The sequence below is a fragment of the Bacillus rossius genome, chromosome 3 (genome assembly GCF_032445375.1).
Source record: "Bacillus rossius redtenbacheri isolate Brsri chromosome 3, Brsri_v3, whole genome shotgun sequence".
Classification (NCBI taxonomy): Eukaryota; Metazoa; Arthropoda; class Insecta; order Phasmatodea; family Bacillidae; genus Bacillus; species Bacillus rossius.
In genome coordinates, this window is record NC_086332.1 from 46193634 (window position 1) to 46213040 (window position 19407).

At 37.7% G+C, this 19407-nt stretch overlaps 1 protein-coding gene across 2 annotated transcripts in view; it reads left to right on the forward strand.

Annotated features, from left to right (window-relative positions):
• Nucleotides 1–19407, forward strand: part of LOC134530605 (cytotoxic granule associated RNA binding protein TIA1) — a 717211-nt gene that overhangs the window by 680819 nt on the left and 16985 nt on the right. For both annotated transcript variants that reach the window (XM_063365590.1, XM_063365591.1), the window contains exon 6: nt 10702–10831. In XM_063365590.1, the coding sequence (XP_063221660.1) occupies nt 10702–10831 (130 nt within the window). The remainder of the gene's footprint in view (nt 1–10701; nt 10832–19407) is intronic.

Here is a 19407-nt window from a genome sequence, read left to right on the forward strand (position 1 = left end):
TCATTATAAAACATCCACATTCACACATACACATCAGACATTACAAACTTAAAATGTATACAGTTATGCCCATGTGTCTCAAGAGCATAACCGAATCAGTCTTTTCACGCTATAGCTTAGAGATATACTAACAATTTATCGGTAGCTGTAATGTGTGGCGTGATTTTAAAATGTCCACTAAAGATGCTGACTTAGGTTCACAGATAAAGGTTTAATTGTGAACAGAAAAGGTTCTTTATAAATATGTGAGAAAATTTGGTTTCGCATTTTTTGGTCTAAGTGTGATTTGAAATATCTATAATCGATTTTATATGTAAATTAATAATTTAAGGGTGCCAGACACTATTGGAAGATAAACTAGGAATGATATAATTCTGAAATAGTAAAAATTCATTGTCTACAACTTATAAATTTTTTGGAGCATTCATAATTGTGAACATGTATGTAATTACCGAAATTAATGTCAAGGTACATTGGACTACCCATTATTATACAGATACATAAATACTTTACCAAATGACAAATCAACTAACGATACACTTCTTAGAGTCCAATGTGTTAACTCGTATATTATAGTATTATATTTTGATGTTAGAGTTTATGTTTCTCGATAATTAAATCATTAAGCCATTTATCAGATAGTAGTCAAAAAATGATAAACTCAATTAAATTTGTTGAATAGCCAAAACTGTAAAGCAACTATGAGAAAGCTCAAAATATAGGAACTCCTGGAATTACAAATGAACATAAAGTGGTTATGACAAGAAAATTTGAATTAATAACAAATCATACATTTCTCACAAATAACCATTGAAAACCACTTATATGAACGATAAAAACAAGAACTGAAAGAATTTAAAACAAAGTTAACTCTAAATTTTACACCTACATTAAACATTAACACTTCATTAACATAAAGTACCGGATTTTGAAGTAAGTATACAAAATCATTTTCATTTATATGATGAAATAAATTGTGTTACAAGATCTCCTTCTGACTGCAACTCTGGCGCTCTGCTCTGGTTGACTCACTCGTAGCGTCTGAGTACAGCGGGAATCGTTTCATCGCAACACACAAGGACGAACTTACACTTCAACGGCTCGAAAACAGTTACACATGTCACTGCTGATCGTCACACGAATTACTGGTGTTATCTTAATATTCTTTTCTAATGTTAAAACTGGCATTCAGTTTGTGGTACGGTCGATATTAATGGTCAGTAATTAATTCCTCCACTTTATTAGTATAAATATTTTTGTTAAGAATCAAATATAATATTTTGTCCTTTAATCACGATTCACCGTTCACAAAATGATAATTCGAACACGACGAATATTTTGTACTATTGCTCCTCAAAAGGACTCAGAACAAACTTTATATTCCTAACAGTTGGTCGTCGATCCAGGCTATGAGCTACAAGATATTTCAACCAATCAGAATGGTTCTTTAAGAACTAGTGTGTACTTTAAAGCCACTACAAATGCTTACAAAAGCATTCAGAACAATTAAATTTTGTTTAAATTTCAAATTATTACACAAAATTACACTCGTGTGAGTAGTATTAAACTTGGTAAACCATAAATTAAAAAAAAAACTGCGCACTATATTAGACATTTTTAAACTAGAAAATAATTTCAGGAAAACATCAAAAAACAAAGATTAAACATGATATTAATTTGACAAATCAAAAGAAAATACTAGCGTTTGAATATATATATATATATATATATATATATATAGAGAGAGAGAGAGAGAGAGAGAGAGAGAGAGAGAAAGAGAGTTTCGAATAATACTAAAATAAATGAGGACACTAAATCTAACAAAAAAACAATCGCATGACTGCCGGACTATTACTCCTCACAACTACTTGAGAGTGATGCACCTTTAAACATTTTGTTTTTCTTGTACGTGTATTCTCGAGTGTTGCATTGGTCTATTTCTGCATTTGCGTTAAAATTGTTATACGCTCTGAGTAGGGTTTTTCTTGCCCTTGCCATGCTTGTATTTCAACGTCTTCGACGGCATCTAGGTCCTCGTGATTCCAAGATGCAAACCAGATGTCTGGTTTGTTATTGCTATCTGGGGATTTATTTTCCCCGGAGAGAAGCGCCCGGCTGGTATCGACATCCACATCAAACTGCGCGGAGACAGAAGACCTCCGAGCGCCGGAGTGTGTGCTACAGCGGGAAGATGCTGCCGTCAGCGGCGGGCAAACAAACAGCGAGCCGGTCCTCGCACTCGCAGCATGCGCCAGGGACAGTCACGCCCGCTGATTGGGTGTTGTTGTTTACTCGCAACGTCCACTCACGAGCTTACTGGCGAGGCAACAGTTTCGCAGTGGCTGTTGCTGCTTCAGCCAGAAGTCAACAACAAGCACGTATCTGCAAACCTTGCAAATCGCGGAGGGTCTGATTCAGTAAAAGAGTACTACAGTAAACTGCTCTCATTCAATGGCTACCAAAATCGGACTACCTTTCGAAGCGCAGTAGGAAAAGAATTTTTCCCTGACGAAAATTTACTGTGGAAATGGCTACATTTCAGGTGTAAAATTTTGTTCACTGTGTTACCTAATATTATTTAACTTTCACTTTCTAATATAACTATTCTTTCTCAAAATAATAAACACTTCATTTTGGCCATCGCTTTGAAAAAAAAATTATCTCTCGTCCATCTTCGAAGAATCAAACTTCCAAAAATATTTACCTATTCACCCCAAAAAGTTTCAGGTTCGTAGATAAATTTTGTTTAGCTAGTTTTTACTAAAATCACTTTATTGATGAAATTTCCTCATGATACTCACTATTCTATAAAGTTAAAATTAACATAATGAGAACGAAAATAGGTATAACTAATTAGGAAAGATACAACGCTACAGTTTATAATGCGAGCGATTTTAAGAGTATTTACACATACATAAATGTATATTAAGGTGGTCCTTGAGCCCCAATACTCCGATATAGCCCTTTACTCCCGTAGCAACTACCATTTCTCTTGCCAGTTTAAATCCCCAATGACAAAAAATTACTTTAGATGGTAGTATTGAGAGAGCATAAAAAGGCTGTGAAGCGTGTAAGGAATAAAGTAAATATTGCTATTGTTTTTATTTATTTCATAAAATTTTCTTAACACAATTTTCTTCCAAACGAGCAAATAGTCATGCATAAAAATATTTCACAGACGTTTCACAATAATTAACTTGTTTAGAATTTAAAAAAATAACACTTCTTTAGAACATAGCGCTGTCCCTAAGAATATTTTTCTTTAGAAACAAAGACATTCACTATGTAGAGTCAATAGTATCTCTAGAACGTGTATTTTTGTGGCCAGAGTCACAAAGCCCAGAAGTAGTTTATCAAGACTGTGTTTTCTTAGTGCCGACTCCTGAAAGATGATTCGGTATTTATTAAGCTCCCGAAAGTTTACTTTTCGTGCTCTGTACTGGCAAATTAGTGAATAAATACAATGGAGGAAGATCCTCTCAGCTAGCTTGACTTCCCGAAGTATTATCTTCACTTCTAGTAAAAGTAATAAGTTCGTCCTAGCCATAGATCGCTCTCTAAGTAAGCTTCCTACTTTAAAGTTTTTTTTTTCTAATCCCAACAGAACATGGAATTTCTCTGCGTAACAAGTGCGGTAACAAGGCATTGCATCACTGCGCCGCCACAGCCAATCCCTCGTGCCTTCAGTTGACATTATTTAGGGTGGTGGGGGGTCAATAACAGTCAGAACCGGAAGTGCCGTAATCATCTTTGCCCTCAAAGCTCGTAGTGCAGGCTACCCGCATTACCGGAGTGGTTGCCGTGCGACATACTCCGCCAGTCCCAGGCGGCGCTCGCATTTGACGGTCAGTTCGGCTCGCGGGGTCGACGACTCGCGTAACAGATTCACATGACTACATTAACGTGGGGCGTGGCTGGCAGAACGCTAGAAGGTAAACTTCACAGATATAGGTACGAGAACGTGTTCAAGCATGCGAGTGAGCAAGTGCGCGCATGCGCAATTTGGCCAGCGTCCAAGTTTGTGAGGGTACAATTAAATAAGTATACAAGTGCGCAAGCAGGTATGCCATTATGCAAGTTTACAAGTACGCAAGTATGCAATATGCAAGTATACGAATGCGTAAGTATGCAACTATACAAGTGCGCAATCATGAACTTATGCGAGTATATAAAAATGGGCAAGTGGGCAATTATGCAAATATATAAGTGCGTAAGCTTACAATTATGCGAGTATACAAGTGTGTAAGTATTCAATTATGGTAGTATGCGATTATACAAGTGCACAAGTATGTAATTATGCGAGTGTGAAATTATGCAAGTATACAAGAACGCAAATATGAAATTATGCAAGTATACTAGTGCGCAAGTATGCAGGTGCGAAAGTATGCAAGTGCGAAAATATGTAAGTGTGCTATAATGTGAGTATGTCATCGAGTGCCCCAATATTGAGCCCCTCACTCCTCTCCACCATCGATCACCCAATTCATTATCATTGCACTGTTCGTTGTCCTCTTAGCATCACATGTTTATTGCAGTATAATGACGTCATCGCTTGTACTTACCCTACCAGCAGTAAAAAAGTTTCAGTTCAAAAAGAAAAAAACTAAGTTCAAAGAGTTATTTGAGTTCTGTGTGACCTTTTTTACGAGCGAGAAAGAAGACTTCTGCCACTGATTAAAGATGTTATGACAAAATGCATCTTCGCCTTTTTACAGACGAGCGTAGATCTCTCAGACTTAAGTAATATCTTATAATATCGATCTGTGACATTGAGAATTTCAAACACAATATTCTATTGCGTCAAAGTAGAAAAATTTCGGATATATTTATTATTCACATTTAATGCTTACTTTTCTTAGACGACGATTTGATATAGTTAAGAAATCACACTTGTTTGTGTTTTTAATAGTTTAATCTTCAGTTTAAAATAATGCGACCTTACCGGCATGTATTAGTATTTTTCTGAGTAAAGATGAATGATATATATCTGAAAGATTTTTTTTGTGGACTCAAAATGACTCATATAGTCAAAATGCAAGATTGTAAAGCAGTAAGCATGATTTTTTACATGATACAATTATCTACCTAATTTTATCCACTAAGTGTACATATTAACGTGGCAAAAAATATTTTTATGTTGAATTTTGTGTACAAGAAATTTCAGCATAAATTTAAGACTGCTCAAATTTTCTAAGTATTAAATTTGTCATTAATCATAAAAATAAAACATTAGGTTTAACTAGGCTTTATGATAAGGTCCCTATTCAAATAAATTTCTAATATTACTTGTATTCATTTACTCATTGAGAATGAAATTAAGTCTAATTCATTGATATATTATCAATACAATTTCGTACATTCGAATATATATTTGTTAATTTGTTAAGATTAAGTATAAAACGTATTCAGCAACTTTCAAGCAAATATTTTTGCTTGGTTGGAACCGTGTTTATTTCCCTTGATAGTTCCCCATCATGGGTTTTTCTCGCTGTCTGCTTTCAAATTATTATTATTATTTATTTTTTTGGATTTCGTGCTGGATATATCGCCGATATCAACCCCCCCCCCCCCCCCCCCCCAACCAAAACGTGCGGCTCTGTTCCCCAAGCCCAAGTTACTTCTAATTTTCGTAAATTGAAACAGTGATAGCATAAACATGATCACGTAGCGTACAAACCACCAAAGATTTTATTAAATTGGCTAGAAAGTCTCTCTTCTCTCTGTCTCTGTACTCTCTCTCCTAACCTCCCCCCCCCCTTTCCACTGGGTGGGGGGGGAGGGTTTGACAAATTGGTTATTTTACTTTAAGAAACAAATGTATCAAGCTTAAAATAAGGTGACCCGTCATTTGAGTGGAAATATTTCATGCAAGCGGTGGTTCAGTTTACTGAAGAATTTTATAGAGCATTGCGTTGTGGATTATATGATAAATACAGTGTTGACAAAATAATGCTGTAAATATTTTTTTCAGGCTATATTAGGCTATTTCTTGATTTTATTGTGTACCGAATTTCTATAATCTTATGCAGAGTGGCATCTACTTTTGGAAAATACTATTTTGCCATCCCATATACACATTCCTGTTTCAGACACACATATGTAATGTGGCAACATCGCATTTACAAAATTAATTTGAAACGTGGAGAGCATGAATTGAAACGAGCAAAAATTATATATGTCTTGCAACCTACCTATTTCAAAATAACTTCAAAATGCTTGAACGGTAATCTCTAGAAATACATTTGAAAAAAATAACTGTCTAGAAATTATTCGCGTGTGACTCTTTGAAGTAGCAACTTATGCCTCATGTAAAGTAGTTTAAGCCATATTCGTCCACCGTTTCATACTTTAGGTCCGGCTGTTTTCTGCCGAAACTGAGGATTTTTGAATACAATTAGCTTCACCTTTCATAACAACCTTGTAATCCTGTCAGCTACTTCGCTTTCATGACACTTAGATCAGGCAATGGCCACATAGAGGCTGCTATTACATCCATACGAGGGAGCAATGTGGCTAGTACCGCGAGTGCCATCTGTTGCTTGAACACGGCGTTACTGCCACCGCTTTCGCGATCTCGCGGCGCTCACCGAAATTAAAATTGAAACAGTTCAGATTTCGTCCGCATTTGGCTGAAGCCATGGCGCTGCCAGCTCAAAAGCTGAAAAGTAAAGCTGAGACGAAATTATATTTTATATAAGAGCAATGCTGTTAAATATTTTATCTTAAAACGTATTACTACTTTTAATGATAAGCCGTAGTGTTATATTACTTTCATATTTTTTTCGTGTTGATGCAAAACATTGTGTTTGAAAATTTTGGGAGAATTAACTTTCTTTAGTTTATAAGAACACATTTCCTTTTTAAGTACAAGAAATCTTAAGACTTAAAAATGTTTGAAAATTATTTCTTTAATATTTCTAAAGTATATGCGTATGGCATTCCTATTATTTTTTCTTCATTCACAATTAAAAATTTCTGCTTTATTTACTATTAATTATGGTTACAAACCAGATGGTATAGTACAAATATTAAATAAGCATATTGTTAGATTTTTAAGGCTATTTCAATTGTAATATTTGGATTTCTTCAAAATTCTTTCTTCTAATCATTTTATGTCTGAAAATTTTTGTCTGCATGGAAATGCAAGTAAATGACAGCATAGTAATAGTTGTTGGTTCATGCGAAAGTTCTGAAATTGCTTCAAACATACGATAACCTATCTCAAAAACCACTTTTTTTTTCCATAGCCTTCGAATCGATGCCGTTTTTACCAGTACAAGAGTAACTTGCTATAAGAAGGGGCAGGAGGGCATTTTAGATTTTCAAACTAACCCCTCCCCACCAGCCTTTGGATTCACAACTGGTATTACGCATGTATTAATAGCAGATATTCTGATTCTTTTCGGACTCTAATGGCTACTGGGTTGGAGTGTTTGTTACAGTCTGCATGATGTAACTTGTCTCAAATTTTCAGCTCTCAACAGTGGTCTACGTATCTTTGGTCACTGTTGTTCTGTCAAAAGTGTGAAACAACTGTCAGTGTTCTCAAACAAACATCATGATATTTTTTTTCAACTGACATGTGAGAATTAGATAACTCTACATTTTGATTTTAAACATGATTGGTTAAAGAAATACATAGTATCTGTATATACAACTGAGGTCTTTCAGTCACGTTTTGGCATTAATCTTCACATGCGGAATTTGTGTTCTCTAAAAAAAAAATTATCCTTTAAATCGTAATGACCGAAATGAAAAAAAAAAAAAAAAGGGGGACACGTTTTTGATTGGAGTAAATAGGTAGTTTCAAATTTATTTTATTTCGCTGTTCGAGCATGCGGCTAACATTCATTTCTTAAAGAAAACTGCAAAGGAATTCCTTGAACAGGTTTAAACGAGACGATTCGGGAAGTTTTTACGTAGCGGTAAAACGCAAACACACCAACCGAGATACCTTGCCCGATTTGAAGGTCGCCATCTTAACCAAGAGCGCGTGGGTACTCGGCATCGTAATTCCTACTTTTTGTAGTTTTCTGATCTTCTTTTCACACATCCAGCTCCCTTCCTCCCTCCCCCAAGACCTTTTTTTTATCTCTTCCTACAAGTTTTTTTTTATTCTGGCGTTTCTCTCTCCCGCCGTTTCACAATCTGGAGGGGTGGAGGCGTCAATTTTATTATTTCTACACGGCGACCTCCGATGTCGATAATTCATTCCGCGCCCCGAAGCTGTCTTGCCACCCCCTCTCGCCCCCCATTTCCCCCGGAGGCCTTTGTCAACAATCGGTCGCCTTTGTCGACCCAGTGTTCTCCCTGAAAGAGCTAATTGATGGAGCCCTACCATCCCTCCTTCCCCTCTCCCCGGCAGTTACGTCACGTCGCCCGGTCCTCGGCGATGCACGGTAAAGGGGCGGATGATTTTTTTAATTCCCCCCTCCTCTCCCCCAGGGACGGACGAGCTCTAGCGAAGGAAGACCGAGATAAATCCCGCGTCCATCCTCGTTGGCTGTCTCTTTTGCAAGAGCTTAAAAAAATAATATTCGTACCAAACGATGCGAGAATTTAAGCGCGGTGTATTTCCTGCTCTTTGCTCCATCGTGGGAATAACCGTGATAATTTTTTTTTTCTGGGCGCCTGTTTTGAAATCAGCTTGTGAATCGTTCTTCTGAGAACATAGGAATGGTTTCTTTCCCAACGATTCTTTCCTCGCCTCTGCTGAAGTTTGAGTCAAAACACGCGTCGTACTTTGTCATATCAGTTTTGAAACTCATTTTGGAAAAGATAAAGAGCGGTCAATACACAGCGATCATTGATAATTGTTTTATCCCTAGAATTATTTTGATTTAATCATATACGTTAAGAAAAAAGATACACAAAAATCAAGAATGTTCCTGTTCACACGTGCAGTTGGCGATTGTTTGAGGTATATTTATTTTAAGTTTAAGTTTGATTTAGTTTACTGATGATGTAGAGTAGATCTCCACGGTAGCATAAGGCATAAAATACTTATGTGTTTAAGAATTTTAGCAATAAAAATCTGTAAAAACTATGTCAATCTCAAAAGTTTTGGAATGTTCCATTGTCCCCCACTTGAATAATATTTTTTATTGTAAATATTAAAAACAAAAATTAAAATAATCTTGAATGAATCGATTGACGTTTAAAGTTTTGCTCTAGTAGAAGTAAGTGGAGACGGATGAGAAGTAAAACGAATGTATAGGGAGTAGCAATAAAATGATTAGGGGGAGACAGGCGGGAGGACTTCTATTAAGAAACTCAGTCCCGCCACACGTCTCACTTACGCGAAAATCTTGGCCGTAAAGCCGGTCAGGAATCGATAACTGATCGCTTGGTATGTACTAAGGGATAGATTAAGGAGTACTTGATCTCGTAAACCCCCTATTCCCCCCCCCTCACCTACACATTTTCCTCTGCAGCTTCCACAGCGAGGCGCCCACAAACAAGATCCATCACAGATTGGATCGTTTATGTTTAGTGTGTTATTTTTGTTGCGTACATCATTTCCAAGTCAATGAAATCGTTTAACCAAGACAGCAGATGATGACTAGGTGTTATCGGTCCGGAGATTTATTTTAGTATCCCCCAGCCATTGCCCAGGGAGATATTGCCATGGCATAAATATAAGGACAGACCCGGCGGAAGGATTCTGCTGCGAAGTTCCGTTGCCTTCCGCAGTACGGTTGTGAAGGGACAAAACCACACCCCTCAGTCATGTCCCCTTTGCCCATAGAAGATGTGCGACTCTTATATTATAAACTGGAACCATGTTTAGCGCGACATGTAACGTGATCTGTTCGTTGGACCCATAACTACTAGCAAAAACCAACTCGGAAATGAGGTTCAAATCCAAAGTTTTAGGTTTATAACGTTAATTTAACACGTTTATGACTAATTTCTTAGTAACAGAGATCTTAACTGCGCAATAAACACTTAAAGCTGCTGTGTAATGAAAAGAGGCATGTTATATATAGAATAGTAGGAAATATTGTAAAAATCTGGTATGCCACACCACGAAATATGTGGCTACCAAAATAAAGTGAATAAGTTTTTACTGGTTTGTTTACCTGAAAAAAGCTTATGCATTACTTCTCACAATCAATATATCTATGGTGAAACCTACTATCTGGCGGGTGGGTCCACGACTACTGCAATAAACTAGGTCTCGGTCTAGGTGCCCCGCGCCTTTGGCTCGCCTCCCGGAAGTGCCAGCCCACCGCCGCTCGTCTCCGGAGAAACCGGACTTGAATGCCGGTCCAGCCGTGCTGATTCAAGTGTTCCATGTCTTCCACGATCACCCAAGAAAAATGTTTGGGTTTCCTTTGATAGTAGCCTATCCCTAGTTTGCGTCACTGTGTGTTTTATCTGTAATCACCTCTCCGTCGGGAGCGAGTTAAGCCCAAATGTAAAAATTTTTGTAAACATAAGACGCCAGTTTGGATTCAAACAGTTTCGTACTTTTTGTATTTAAGGCCATACTATAGTGCCTATTTATACTATTAATGCAATTTGAGTCATTCATTCAAAGAATTCGATTCCACTGCACGGGGGGGGGGGGGGGAGACCATTAACTTCAGGTATTCCACGAAATTTAAGAGGCCAAATGTTGAATTTTGGTCGCTATGTGTGCATGTTGAAGCCAGGCTGTCCCCTGGGCGCGCGTCAGCCCCGCTGCTCTGCCCGCAGGTTCTCGACGAAGGAGTCGGCGACGCACGCCATCGTGGCCGTGCACAACACCGACATCAACGGCCAGACCGTGAAGTGCTCCTGGGGCAAGGAGTCGGGTGACCCGAACAACGCCCAGGCGGCCGGACAGGTGGGTTGCACGGTCCGGTCCGGAGGTGCCGGCAGTATTGGCTGGCCTGCGGGCGAACACTCATTCCACCAACACACATTAAAAAACAAAAATCAATTTAAACACAGAAAAAGTCATTAACAATCCACGTAGATAAAAATATATAGATATAGGAAATGCGTTAAATTATTAAATACACTGACAATAGCGACAGCTGGCTGCATTCTGCACACATTTTCATCCGTAAAAGAAACAGTATCAACTAAATTTATAATTTTATAAAATCAACATGTGAAATAGTTGTTAACAGATAACTTATAGTAAGAACTTCGTGGTAGTTGGAGCTGTGCTTATGTCAGATGAATTATAATTTACCTTGTGTTGTTATCAAACTAGGGTTAAGACAAATTCTCTGCACATTGTTATTTTTTTTTTTTGGCTGAATATTCTTTCGCCCGCTTTTCCCAGAGTGCACAATACAACAAATTATCCGGAAAACCAAAACGAGTACAAATTGGCGACCACTGCGATACGAGCGCTAATTCACAAAATCACATTAATGTTTTTATGAAAAAATTTACACTAACGAAAACAAGCTTTTTGCGTGAGTACTACTAGTCTCTTCACGCTAGCTACGAGTGGCATATCCAGTGCACTATCCACATAATGAAACAAACGAACTATTACAAAATTACCGAAAAATTAACAAAATATTTTTATCACCTTTAATGTATTAAAGAATGATATTCTATAAAGTTTGTTCAAATCTCGAAAGGGATTCGCTAGGGAGATTCGTAAAAATGTCATCTTGAAAAGTTAAATTTCATTACAACCAAATAAATTTTTATTTTGTATCCAGATAGGAAAGAGAGGTGGATGCTCGTTCTCATTTCGACTTCAACTACTACAGAGATTGCACGCTTCTTGGTTTTTTGCCTCCATGATGCTGGGATCGCAGTCACGTGACGGCGCGATGCGACAGAAAAATATCAAATTATTGCGAACATAAAGGTTTTTTTTACCAGAGCGACAACTAAAAATAAACGTTTATTAAATGTTACTTGCTGTTACATACGCACTAAACGTATATGAGAGCCATCAACACTTGAAGGTTTTTTTTAATACATATTTTTGAGAGGGCGATTTATTTAATTTAAATTTAACATTCATTTGTATAATATCACTGTGCGTAAACTCATTCAGAGATTTCAAAGATAAATTCAGTAAGCAAGATCTTATAAATTCAATAATAATAATAATATAATTACCAATGCAACAGTTCAAAAATCATTGCAAAAATAAATAATAACGTGCATTTCAATAACGCCGCACCAGCAACGCGATGGATATAGATAACATTTCAAACCGATATTTTTTCGCGCTGATGGCATAGCTGTGTTGAACGTGATTGGTTAGAAATCTTTGTATCACCACTGTCACGCTATTTCGATTCCAGCATGAGATGCAAGACCGATTCTTGAATTATTTCTCACACGTATAGGTGTTGGAGGAGGGGAGGGGGGTCATAATTGGCCTGCTGACAAATATTTCGAATTCAGCTGGTGTGTAAAGAAAGGTCCCTGCTATAATGAGAATGTGCCAACCACTCCCGACGCAGTGTTGTTCACAACATGATTGCGTGATACATTGAATGCTGTGTTGGAACTTGCATTCCTGATGTCAAATTAAATAAATAGCTAATCTTTTGTAAAAAAAATAACTCTTTATCTCAGAGGGTTTTTTTGTAAGTTCTCACGCTTTCAAATCGTTACTTATCACAAATAAAAATAGGTAGGAAGTTGTTAAGTTTTAAACCTAATAATTAAAGATATTACACTAAAAATATTTTCCAATTTGTAAAGAAACTTCTTGTATTCATTTTTACTAAATATTTATTGCGTTCGTCAAGTTTACGTTTGTTTTAATCACTGGTTATAGCCTCAATTACTAGGGAAAAAAGTATTTCGTTGCGCCTTCGTAGAAAACGTTCGCATCTGACTCGCTCACGTCACTGAGTACGCCAAACTGCTGGCCAGTTGCTGGCTGTCTGCTGGCCATCTCGACCGCGGCCCTAGAGTCACGTCATGTGACACGTGGGCCCATCGGGAGCAGCGCGTCCGTCGTAGCGGGGCCTCGAACGAAGCAATGCGCGTTCGTTCAACAATCCTCTGCGTTTTGGCTTGTCGTGTGGCAGAATGACCGGGAGAGTTTCGATATGTACTTTGGCCGTCCACTGGCCGTTCTGCTCTTGTAGGTTGTCTACATTCCCCTTCGTTTTAAAGAACAGACCACGCGTGAAGAGATTTAGAGAGACCATAACAATGTGTATTTTATCAGTTACAGTCATTCCTAAAATAAAAATAAAAACTAAATTTTAACGTCAATTATTTCACAAGGGAAAATATTTGTAGCAGTCAGTCATTACTAAATCAAGGCATTCCATTCGATTTTAAACTATGTTTTAATTAGTGATGGGTCAAATACCAATTTTCTCGAATCCGAATCTCGAATTCAAAACCCAAAGAGAACCACGAATATACCCCTCGAATCCAAATCAAGGGTCTGAAATAAAATAACCTTTAAGAAATGAAAAGTACTGACTATGGTGTTGAAACATTTAACTCTTTAAATGTTTTATTCGTAAACTAAGTTCCCAGAATCAATCAATTCTTTAATTTTAGTTTTACAATTGCATGTTTAAAGGACAATATCTTGGGGAATGATAACAGGATATTTTTGAAGAAAATTAATTGGCCTTGTAAACTCAAGGGGTTATTAGAGTTCAATTTTAAATTACCTTATTTCCTCGAATATTTTTCTTAGAATATTTTTTCCTCAAATATCGAATCCTTCGAATACTAAGTATTTGACGGTATTTGAGGTTTGGATTGGCCTATCCCTAGTTTTATTCAAACAAAATTTTGCAATATAAAAACATAGAAAAATTGTCACGACCTAAAAAAAACCTGTTGGAACCAAGATGGCGTTTTCCGTTCTCTTCTCGCCTCATTATGCGCATTTCCACTCTAAATATCTACTCGAGCACGAATTGCTGCTTCTCGCGCGAAAAGCGTGTTGGATAATACCATGGCAAGGGTGTTGTTCAGAGACCTCCCGTGCTGAAGTCCCACGAAGAACAAAGCCATAAGAATATTCTACGAAAGATTCTAAAACTTTGTATCCATACATCATTGCACATTAATCATGAAGCATTATTGCAAATTGAGTAACCAAAAACAAAATAAAATGGTTAAAACCTCGAACATAACCCGTAAGTAAAATTAAGCCCATAAAAAAAACACGAAACTTTAGTTCTTAAAAGCATCTTTTTGGGAATAAAGTATCAGGCGAAACACCAAAATTAATTTCAGTGTGCTATGTTGTAAACATGCATATATCGCTGATCTATTTCAATAGTGAGACATCTTAACATTTTACAATTTAAGGTATGAAATTTTCTAATTTTTGCCCTATCATGCAGCTGTATTATCTTAGATTGTAATGTTGTGGTAAAATTTACACGCCATAATAACATACTACAGAATTCTCATTATTCAAAACTTAGAAACTAAAATATCTCAAATCATATAATTTTATGATGTCTAACTATTGAACTATATATCAGCGATATATATGTCCAAAGGTTTGTGGAGTTCGAAGATTTGTTAAATTTTCCTTTCAAGCAAGCTGTATCAAAATTGTATATTGCATAATACGACTTTTAAAAAAATATATACACACCCATATAAGCACTGCATTTGTGTTTGGCTTAAAGTCATACTCATAACTGATTATAGTGTCCTATGTAAAATAAACAGGTAATTCCGTGTCAACTGTCTACCTCTCTCTCTCTCTTTCTTTCTCACTCATTCGTATTCATTAAACTCATTTTCCGTTTCCTTTCTGTTTGTCTTTGAAACGACTGAGTTCTGATGAAATAATTAATTATTAAAATGCAATAACCAATAGCTGAGAATGTGGTATGCTACAAGTTCAACCATATTAAATATTCCTCAACCAATTACTAATGTTGATGTGAATTTATTGATCGATTATATGGTATATATATATATATATACCTGTTAAGACTAGCGTTGTGGTTGTTTGAATAAAGGGAGGAAAAATCATGTCGTTCAGTCACGGAACTTTGTTAAAATATTACTTCATGATATATTAAATTATAAACTATATTTTTCTAATATTAGTATTTTTTAAATTATTAGAATTTTTATTCCGATAAAATAACATAACATTGTTTATAAAGAGACTTTTGAAAAAAAAGATAATTCCCGAGATTAAAAGGCTAGTTGATTAAATCAATAACATTTTTGTTTTAAAGAAATTATAAATATAAATCTTATCCTTCCACTCGTTGTTGTTAGACATTATTAATTTTGTCATCCAGCTTAAAATAAGCTGTTTGAAAACAAACAAAGCATAAGCTAACTATCACTACTGGCCAGAGGACCTGTTTTCATTTCAGAAAAGCCACGTACTAAATCTCAGCTAAAGTCACGAATTAAGGAAAGCACCTGCTATAGTCCGTTTCACGTTTAGATTGCAGTACACGGCTTAGGTCGCACACTGTTGCCATATCTCTAACACGTTACAAAGAAGTTCGGGGGGATATACTCCTTTGAAATTCTGATTGCACGGAAAGCATTTTAACAATAAATTTGAGTAATTTATAATCTTTTAGGCATAAACCCACTACCACGCTCATAAATATTTAATAAATAGCCTGTTTGAAACCTAAAACAAAACAAAAATCACACACATCCATTGATACGACTTCATACAAAAATTGTAATGTTCACTTGATAAATAAATAAACAATAATCAATACCTTCAAATTAAAATACGTATTATATTTGTCAACAGCGCGCGCAGAAACATGGACAACGTTTGCGTTAGTCAGATTGTGTTAGAAAGAGAGAGAAAGCGAAAGCGCTTATTTTACTTCCACACTGCAATCTAAGAGTGGGACGCCGTATAGCATTCGTCTCGCGCCCCGAGTTGCAGTCGTCTAACCACGATGTATGTGACTAGAGCAAAAAAAAAAATGTATGCAAGACTTTCCACTAACGAGTGGCGATCTCGCATGCCCGCGGTGTGTTGGTTTGACTTCCCCCCCCCCCCCTCCTCTAAATTCTTAACAAGCGAGCCCGGGCTATTGATCGCTTCCCCCCCTACTCACACAGCGTCATAACTGTTGCATGTGCCGTATCAGCCGCGCCAGGCGTCCCCCCTGATCTGCCCCCCCCCCCCCTTCCCAACCACCTCTCTCGGGCACACCCCTGACATCCATCACACAGGCCACGAAACCATTCGACCACGTCGGGGAGGAAAAAAAACTCGGTGGCGAAGTTTGGTGAATTTAAGCCGACCCGAAACCATTAGGAAGACTGCTCCACGCCTTTCAACTAACTATTAAAAATGTTCGTGAAACTTTCAATTTTAAGGTTTTAAAATAAATGAATATTCGTGTTTTTGAATTAACATAACATTATTATTCTGATTTTTGTTAATCATTGTTTGTTTGGTTTGCTAAATTTGTATATTTCCTACTGGCAAGAAAAAATAAATTAACGACAGAACTGACACTTTCCATATCCTTAAACCATCGCAACACTAAAAACATTTTATCCTATTTTTTAGATAAAATTCTTAACTATTTTCTAGCTTAGTGTGTCAAAATTAGTGAAATAATTTGTCATAAAATAATATTTTATTGTTTCAGAATTTACGTTTCATTTTATCAAGATCAAGTTTGTTTACCTTTATTTTTCCCAAATATAGTTCCTATAAATGATAACTTATGTAACTGGCAGCTAGTTGTGCAAAACCATGAAATATATTTTTATTTGTCATGACCAACCTTTACTAGTTTAGAAGCAGAACGAGTGAAGCAGAAGGGAGTGAACACCCATATCACTACCAGCTAGCTCATATTTAATTAATTAATTAATTATGGTTATAATTTTACTAATTATTTTTGCTTCGTGAGCTTAGTTGGCTGAATATCCAACGAGTTGACTGAATGTCAAGCGAGTTGACTGAATGCCAAGCGAGTTGACTGAATGCCAAGCAGGTTTTGACTGAATTCCAAGTGAGTTGACTGAATACCAAGCAAGTTGACTGAATTCAAAGCAAGATTTGACTGAATGCCAAGCGAGTTGACTAAATGCCAAGTGATTTGACTAAATGCCAAGCAAGTTTTGACTGAATGCCAAAAAAATAATTGACTGAATGCCAAGCAAGTTGACTAAATGCAAAGCAAGTTTTGGCTGAATGCCAAGCGAGTTGACTGAATGCCAAGTGAGATGACTAAATGCCAAGAGAGACGAAAAGATGGGTGTTAATAATAAATATAGTGTTAGCCCCTACGCGGGTAATCGTAAAGATGCTACCGTCGCACGGTAAATTTCGAGTTATTCTATTTCCTCCGTTGAAGTACGCAAAAAAATTTAAATTATGCTTACTTAGGAAATAGGAATTCGTTCCGTGGAGTTGACGCGGCGTGTGAACGAGGCTTCGCTGCCGTTGGCGCCAAGCGGGTTGCCTGCCGACGTGTTGAAGGGGTAATGCCGGCATGAGCGGGGTCGAGGGGTGGGGACTTACCTGCTGGGTGGCGGCGTCTGAGCGGCCGTGTTTGCGGCGGCGGTTGCTATGGCGAGGGAGGAAGGAAGGGAGAAGTTGGCCCGGTGAAGGGAGGGGAGGGGTCGTGGCGTGACGGGGAGGGGTGTGCGAGCGACGCCAGACCACGCGGAGCCTCCCACTGCCGCCGCCGCCGCCGCCGATAAGAGTTGCCGCCGCCGCCCCAGAGTAGGGCGTGCCGAGTGACAAATTAAATTCCTGGTAGCAGTGCCCGGGTCTGACCCCGTTTGGCCCAGAGGCTAGGGATCCTGGCTGGTGAAGCGGGCAGGGGATTCGTCACCCGTGCGACGCGTCAGGGACTGGGTGTTGAGTAGTCCCCCTCCCGACACCAATACTGCGGAAGGTAGAGGCGAACCACTGCAGAAGCATCTCGCCGATCACGCCGTGATCGACACGTCCCCCCCCTCCCCTACGCTCCCCCGCTGTGATGCAAGGAGGATCTAAACCCAGTCACACAGTAATAAACGCGCGGCCGTTTCGGCACCTTGTGCCTTCAGTGGCGGATCCAGGTTATATTTGTGTGTTGAGCAGATTACCGTAGTATAGGTGGTGTGGTACAACTCTACAGTTAAATATTAAAATATTGTGGTTAAAAAAATTAATTGTAGTCCCCTTAAATTGTTTATTTGACGCGTTTCAGGCACATTGAAAGTAGTTAATAAAGTTTGTTTTTAATTACACACAGTAAATTAGATTTTCAAAATTAAAATAATAATTTTTACAAAAACTAATTGAACTGACTTCTAACGTCAGGTGTGAACTAGAGTAGATTATGTTTAGTTTTCTCTCTTGTTTTATATGTTCTAATGGGTTTGGGGGGAGGGGGTCACATACCACCCCTACTGTAGTGAAATCGAGTAGTCCACACTCGTCAACCGTCTACACCTCGCCAGTGGTCAGGAATGTGGCTGAAGTACATTTGCTGAGCACATTATTTATGTTCGGGATGTTAACGACCCAGCCAAACATCCTAAGCATACGTGTATAGGTCTAGGTATAGTCTAATAAGTCGCGCCGTTATAGTTAACTTACCTTCACCCATATCTGAATTTAAAATAAAAGTTGTAAAATATATCAGAATGTACGATTCCCAATCTCCTTAGCGATGTTTTTACTCTTTCAAAATGTGTTTTACAAAAGGGAGATATCAAAAAAAAATTAATATCATATTTTATTTATAAATTTCTTATCATTACATAGGATTTAGCAGGAATTCCTTCCTCTCCTTCAATCTTTCAATAACTTTATGTTTTCTCTAACCGGCGAACATATAGCATATGTGACCATAAAAGTGGCATTTAATATTGATGAATATTATGGATGTCATGAATTATATGTAATCAAAAATTTTCCTGCGTCACGCTATGGTACGCATTAAAGTTTTTTTTTTTTTCATTTTCTAAGTAAATACAATAAATTACAAAATTATCAGTTGTGGACTGACTATTTAGAAAATGGAGGTCCAAAAATATAAAGCGTGCGTCTCCCAGTTTCAAGGGGAATCAAATAAAAACCACCTTCGCTGAAAAAAATATATAAAAACGACTTGTCGGGCTTATTCGTGTCCACGCAAGTATAGCCGAATCAGTAAACGCTGTAGAACGTATCAGCGACGTTAAACGCACGCGAAAATCGTTCGTTGTAAGAAGGCAGGTAAATAGCTGGAGTTTGTGCTCCCGACTAACGACGAACACAAACGAAGCTCGTCAAACTAACTGCCTATGGATGCAGGTGGACTGCGACGAATTGTTTGCGCTTTATTCAAACGTGCCGTGACGAATAGCTTTTAAATTCCCCCTCTTCCCATCGATTGGTGCCTTGCTTACCCGCAAACATTGCGTCGCGATTAACGGACGTCGGCAGGGAACCGACGAAAATTATTCCCCCGTGCAAGTCCTACATTCTGGGAGTCCCGGCATGTTCTGAGTATTTACAACGCA